This window comes from Salvia miltiorrhiza, chromosome 6 (genome assembly GCF_028751815.1).
Source record: "Salvia miltiorrhiza cultivar Shanhuang (shh) chromosome 6, IMPLAD_Smil_shh, whole genome shotgun sequence".
NCBI lineage: Eukaryota > Viridiplantae > Streptophyta > Magnoliopsida > Lamiales > Lamiaceae > Salvia > Salvia miltiorrhiza.
The window spans coordinates 40,452,218-40,459,828 of NC_080392.1; the positions used below are offsets into that span (position 1 = coordinate 40,452,218).

General features: G+C 33.9%; 1 protein-coding gene across 1 annotated transcript; it reads right to left on the bottom strand.

Annotated features, from left to right (window-relative positions):
* Positions 1-4,600: 4,600 nt before the first annotated feature.
* On the bottom strand, positions 4,601-5,437 carry LOC130990909 (uncharacterized). Its single transcript, XM_057915137.1, has one exon. It carries the CDS (start codon positions 5,435-5,437, stop codon positions 4,601-4,603), a length of 837 nt encoding a protein of 278 aa, XP_057771120.1.
* Between the last annotated feature and the right edge of the window lie 2,174 nt (positions 5,438-7,611).

A 7,611-nucleotide genomic window follows, 5' to 3' on the forward strand; every position in this document is an offset into this window, starting at 1 on the left:
AACTCCGATAGTTCGATATTCAATTTTCTTTTTTGACTAAATTGAACTTTTATTCTTACTCGTTTTTTACCCATATAATAAACAAAAAACACACATTTACGTGAAAATTAGAGTTAATATAAAAACACAAATTTTCTTGAGCAGCCGTCTCCACGTTGCAAAATACTCACATAATGTAATAGAACGCTTATAAGTGCTCTATTAAAAGTACGTAATAAAATATTATAAGTGTCACATGAAAGTCCTCCCTGTATAAACCAGATGAGAAATTAAAGTTCTCTAGGGATTCTTCTTTTGAAATCATAAAACAATTAAAATAAATACATATTAGACTCGCGTCGTTTATATCGAAACCAACCTTTGGTTGTGGTCACTATGTACAAGTACAACTATAGCCTAAACCCATAGAAGGGCTAAACGTTGTAATGTTAACTAGAAAATTTGTACATTGCCTCCAAAAAAAAAACGTACATATGCGTAAAAAATATTAATTTAAACTATTAATATATATATATATATATACATATATATATATATAGGGTTAGGCTAAAATAAGAACTAGAGTTAGGATATAAATTAAAAACCGTTAATAACCAATGGATCAATTTAAATCTACGGCCATATTTGATCACAAACAATTACATAAAAAATCTCGCTGGCTACATAGATTGGATAGAAAAGTAATTTATGTCATTCGGTTATAATCATTTCCTAAATTAAAGGGATTGTGTAATTCAATCACAATTAACTCTATATATCTTTATTTTTGTAGAACACATCAACACGTAAACACAGAAACTTTATTTTTAAAAAGAATGCGACTTGTCAAAAGAGTGACAAATACCAATATACATTAAATCCATTTTTAAAACAAAAAATTTGCATGCAAAAATATATTCCAATTCATATTTTAGTTATTAAAGAAATTTATACAAGCAATATAATATAAATATAATACAAAAAATTAAATTAGCAAGATTCAAATTATTCATGTATTATAGCCATTAAATTAGCACAATAAACATAGATATTCAAACCTTAGTATAGAGCTAATGTATATACTCTCAGCACAAACATGCACTAACTCACAAATTTTTACTTAATTCTCACTAATCAAGCATACAACAATAACGATTATAAATTATTCATGCAAACAGTAGCGGATCCAGGCGAGGGCGGTGGGGGTACAGCTGTACCCCCAAAAAAAGAAAATTTATACTAGTAGTATTATGCATTTAGGGGATTAATATGTATTTGACTTGTATTTGTACCCCCAAGTTCCCACTTCCCACCGGCCAAGTCACTCAAGTGAATTAATTTAGTTTGGGCTTTAGGCCCAACTAAAATTAAAAAATGGTGGCGGCTTAAGAATCACACAAAAGAATTAGAGGGAGAGTGATAGTTATGTAATTTATTTTTCTTGTTCTAACAATATTTCGGAACACACAATTCTTAACATTAAATTAAGTATTTTTTGTATTTATGTTTATGAGACTATTTTTTCGTACCCCCAATTTAAAAATCCTGGATCCGCCACTGCATGCAAAATACTCATTAAATTCGCACAATAATAATACATATTCATATGTTATTACATAGCCAATGCATATACATCATCACAAACAGGATATTAGCTAACCCATGTACATATCAGTGACATATATATTCAAAAAGATTCATGCACATATCAAACTCAATTCATTCATTTTTAGCACATATATTCGTTCCACATACTTATTAGTACAAGAATGAAAATAATTCACATAATAAAAATGTACTGTTCACGCAAATAATCGAAGGTTATCCATATGCCATAATTTCAATCACGTCAAATCTTTATTCCAAATAAATTAGGCATCATTTTCGGAAATGTGTAGTTCGCTATTTGGAAAGTCAACAAGAAATGCCGAATTTACCCTCCGGAGCAAATAATGCGCGAATTGAGTTGTAGCATAGAATGAATCAGTGGGAATCTTCAAAACTTGATCTCAGCCGTTAAATAGGACAAGATCTAAGGTTAATATAAGTTCTTAATTTATATACTAAGAGGGGTTTGTGGAATAACCGCCCCCTATATATATATTATTATTACTAAACTATTATATTATGATAGTAACTAGTTAGTAATTGATTGTTCAATGTATTACACAAAAAAAGGGTTATAGCAAAAAAATACACAAACTTTTGTAAAAATTGTAATTTTCACCTGCACTTTCAATTAAGAAATATATGAATTTATATTTTCGTTGCAATTTATCCTTGAGTTTGACTTTGGTGAAATTGGAGCTTAGTTGACAGTCGAAATTAAGTCAAATATATTAATTTTTGCCTCTTAGATCTTCGAACTTCTAAATACTTCTCATCATCAGAAGCTAGACCAACATCAAGTGAACTTTCGACCGGCGACTAATTTTTAATTTCGTCGGAAGTCAAACTTAGGTGAAAATTGCAACTAAAATATAAGTTCATATACTCTCTCCGTCCCATGAATATTGACACATTTTCAAATAAGGTACTAATAATTATTACCTTCTCTCTCCTATTTTATCATTTTTATTACTTTATCACTTTTATTATCTTCTCTCTCTCTTACTTTATTAATTTTATACTCCCTCCGTCCCACTGTAAGTGAGACTCTTTCTATTTTTGGCGTCCCACTGTAAGTGAGACCTTTCCATATAAGGCAATAATTAACTTAAAATTAGGGGACCTTAATTAACATTTAAAAATGTTTCAAGGCCTAAATTTCGATACCTATTCCAGCCTGGCACTTAGTTTTTTGCCTCTCTCGATTCTTCTCTCCAGAAACCCTATTCTCTTCATTTTCGCCTCTCTCTCCTCTGAATCTACGCCGCCGCCCTCTCTCCTATCTAAATCTATGGCTGATAATCTTTCCGGCGACGATGATGGCGGCGAAAATGGATGGATAAACCCTCGCCGCCTCACCACCCCTCTGTATAACCCTTGTCGCCCCCCACCCATCTGTATAACCCTCACCGCTCCCCCACCCCTCTGTATAACCCTCGATTCCCTCCAAACGAAGATGGTTTCGAGGAAGCTTGTGGGCTCGCCAGCGGCGGGGAAAGCCTCACTAAGCCGTGGAGATACGGTAATTTGAGGCACCCTCGTCTCCCTACACCTTATATCCCGCGTCCATCTCTCCTTCCTAAACCTTCCCCTGTGATGACGAACGTGAGCGATGGGAGGGTAGAGGTTCCAGAGGTGGCTTCATTGGACAGTGAGGAAGAGGTTACTGCGGACTATGGGCTCGCTGGCGGCGAGGGTGATGGCGGAACACTTGGATCTGAATTAGAAGAGGAATCTCCTTCTGATTTCGCCCTTGTTTACTTCCCGTGGAAGCCATCAACGGAAGAGTGGGCGAAGTGCGTTGCTATTGCTGACAAACAATGTGATGAGCTCCTAAAATTCCTTGATAAAAATCAATGATGAGGTGATATTCAATTAAACCTGAGATTTGCTCATTCATACCGCATATGTGCTTTACAAAAGATTGGGGTTTGTAACCCTAAGGTGATTTGTGCATTTGTGCTTTACAAAAGATTGGGGTTTGTAACCCTAAGGTGATTTGTGCATATGTGCTTTACAAAAGATTGGGGTTTATAACCCTAAGGTGATTTGTGCATTTGTGCTTTACAAAAGATTGGGGTTTGTAACCCTTCTGTGATCTGTGCTTTACATTTCTAAGCACTCTCGATTATGTCTAGGCCCAGATTTTGCACTATATCTGTCATTCCATCACTGCTTCCCCTTTCATTGAGATGATTTATGCATGCTTCAATAAGCTCCACTGGCACTTCTAGGTTAACTGGCAAGCGATCTGCCCTTCTTAGTGCTTCCTTGCCCATATGAGGTACTCGATAACTGTTGTGGCCTCTAAACTTCATTATCTCTATCAAGCATGATTGAAGACTAAGAAAAACTTTGTTTAGTGTGTGAGGTGAAAGTCTATTGAATGAATCAGTCACTGCATGTAGTAATTCATCCACGGTGTTGCATGCTGTCTCCACTTGCAATGATTGTATTGCTCGAAACCACCCTAGGTCGTTCACGTTGCAATCTGGACTGTTTGGTGGCTGTTGTTTGAGTCTTATGTCGAATCCATATTTACTTGCGGCAGCCCTGAAATCCGGATCATTGTCTAGAATGTGGGGTCTTGCATTGTCCTGCTGAATGTCAATTCGTTTGCTTGCTCCCTCTGGCCACTTGCTCATTACTGCTGGTACTACTTGTATAATGTGTATTTAGTGCCCTGTTTATGCATGATATATGCTGTGTGCAGTGGTGTGTGCCCTGTTTATGCATGATATATGATGTGTGCAGTGGTGTGTGCCTTGTTTATGCATGATATATGTTGTGTGCAGTGGTGTGTGCCCTGTTTATGCATGATATATGTTGTGTGCAGTGGTGTGTGCCCTATTTATGCAGGATATATGTTGTGTGCACTGGTGTGTGCCCTGTTTATGCAGGATATATGTTGTGTGCAGTGGTGTGTGCCCTGTTTATGCATGAACATCATTTAATGAATACAAATGCAAAGGTAAAACTTGATCAATGATGATGAGTAATTCTCATTCTGAGATTATAACAGACAATGAAAAGCTCTTTGTGGCAGTACCTCATTGATTAGCCAAGCTTTATACACCTCCTTCGTGATTGATTCTATTGGCTTCGTCTCCAACGTGCCTGCATTTCTATTTCTAGTGTTTCTCTTTGCTGGCACCTTTTCTACGAATGGAAAAATCCCTATCTTTCCATCAAACAGAACTTCACCATTTTCTGCAATCAATGGTCTAGTGACAACACATATGAACATGATCTTTCCAATGAATTTCTTACTTTTGCATGATCTATATGGCTCGGGCTCTCCCGGAGCCAAGTAGTACCGATGTGTGCCCTTAGTAATATAAAACCATTTCTCATCAATGTGCACGGTGTTATTCATATCCTTGAACTTTATGACGTTGAGTATTCTATCCAATTCTAAGGATTGGAGTGAAAATCTCAACCTCAAAAGTTTATTTGTGGCTGTTAAATCGGGTTTGATGGCACTTGTATGTGCTCTGATTTTTCCAGTTTTCACCCATCTCCCGACAGTGCTTTTACTAGCCCCTAACCCTTGTGCTAGCCTTCTAATGCTTCCCCTCTTAGTGCATTCCATATTCACAAGCAAGGTAAGATCAAGTTCAATGTGCTTCGCATGAAGTCTAGTTGTTTTGCCACTTACAAGATGTATTACGTCACCATTCTTTTGTTGTTTTTTTGCAGCAGCCCATAGTCGAAAGACGGTTGCTCGAGAGATGTTGAACTTCAATTGTGCTTCCTTGTACCTGCCTTTACTGGGCTTCCCATCCTTGCTGCCTTCAAGGATAAATTGTGCCACTTGATTCCTCTTTTGTGTTGTTAGATTTGTACTCATTTTGTAGTAGCGTTGAAATGTGTAAATGCATTTATTAGAGAGAGGCTGAACTCTTAGTGCATTTATAAGCATTTATAAGCGCTGTTTTTAGAATTTTGGTGGGAACACCAATCTGTAAAGTGGCGCCACTTTTCAAATTTTAATTAATGAAATTGTTTTTGTTTCCAATTGCTTTTGTATCTCACTTTATGCATTTGATTACTTGGTTGCCTTTCCATTTTAAATGCAGGAACGTTTTTTTTTTACATTATTAATATTCGAAATTTTAATATTTTAATTAAAATAATTTAACTAAAATAATGCAATTAAAATTATTCAGAATTTAATTAAAGTCCATCTACAAAAAAAAGTAAGAATAAAACAAATAGAGTAACAAACTAATCACTTTTCATTTTATTACCTACTACACTTAAACAACTAAACACACTTTCTTAATTCCCGTGCCCAAAAAAAAGGTCTCACATACCGCGGGACGGAGGGAGTACTTTATTAACTACACACTTAAAACACTAATCTACAACTTCTTAATTTTCGTGTCGAAATCAAATGTGTCAAGATTCGTGGGACGGAGGGAGTATTTTTTAGTTTAATTGAAAATTCAAGTAAAAATTGCAATTTTTACTAAAGTTTGTGTAGTTTTAGGCCATAATTCCTAAAGAAAATTTCAACCAAATATATATACAGGCAATGCTGATGAATACACACTGGGCCCGGCCCATGCTATTTGGGCCTTTTTAGTAATACTACACCTCTTAATTATTTGGACAACGTAAATGGGCTATTTATATTAGTAATAGAAAGTCGTATTGCTTCCATTGAGTTCGACATCTTTCTTTTCGTATAATAACCTCAAGCAACCGCAAACAATCAACCGTTGATTGAATATGATTTCCTTAAAATCATCTAAGTGGGATAATGATAACATATTAACGTTGACTTTTGCTTTTGCGACAATTAAAGAAATTTGTTATCGCTAGAACTTTAGTAGATTATAAGTAGGGGTTATTGTGGAAAAATACTCATAATTTGCTAATTTTTTTTTATTTATAATATAATCTTATAATATAACTAGAAAATATATTAATTTTTAATTTAATCGCAATTATAACATGACTTTTTAATTTGATCAAAAAATACACCAAATTTTAATTTAATCGCAATTATAACATGACCTTATAATCTAATAGAACAATATCAAATTTAACATTAAATACTTTTAATTTTCTTTTCATCTCACAATATACTATATATATATATATATATATATATATATATATATATATATATATATATATATATAGGGGTGGGCTACCGTGAGAGCACATCTTAAAATAAGAAATAAGAGCAATTTTTAATGTATGAATTTTATATAGAGCACGTATGAATTCGTTGTATAAAGGTATGAATTGTGAAAAATAAATTTTTGCTACCTTTGGGATTCGAACTCAGGACCATAAATTCATCCCACAGGATTATGAATCAACCGTAGATTTTGATGATCTAAGGGCCGAAAATGATTCTTATTTTATATCTTAAGGAATGCTCTTATTTTAGCCCATCCCTATATATATATATATATTGATGAATAAACATCTATATTTGATGACATATTTAGTTCAAAAAAAATTACGTTTCATATTTACTTATAAGAGAATTTCACAATTTCTCATTCCTCATTTTCACTTCAAAGAGTGATAATATTATTACATCAAAAATGAAGAGACATTTGAGTGAAAAGAATGAATGAGAAAATGTGAAATTCTCTTTTCTCAAAAATGAGAAAAAAAGGAAGTATTGAAAGATTTTTTTTTTGTTATTTCTCATTTTCCCATAATAACTTTATCAATCAAAAGAGAACACATCAAAGTAAACACATTCTCAAGAAAATCATATCACTTCTCATTGTACTAAGAGGTAACGAATTAACGATGTAGAGGGCGCTTGATTGAGTTTATAAGCCTTTTAAAACAGCTTGTAGCTGTTTAGAAGCTTATAACCTCCTTCAAAGTATTTTGTAAAATGGGTTATTACTGTTTAAATACACCAACTTTACTTTCATTAAAATACATTAACTTTCATATTTTTCGATTTTTAACACCGATGACTATTTCAGTGAAATTGAATCTGACGTGGCATAAATTAATGACATGGATATGTGGTGTTATTTAATCTTT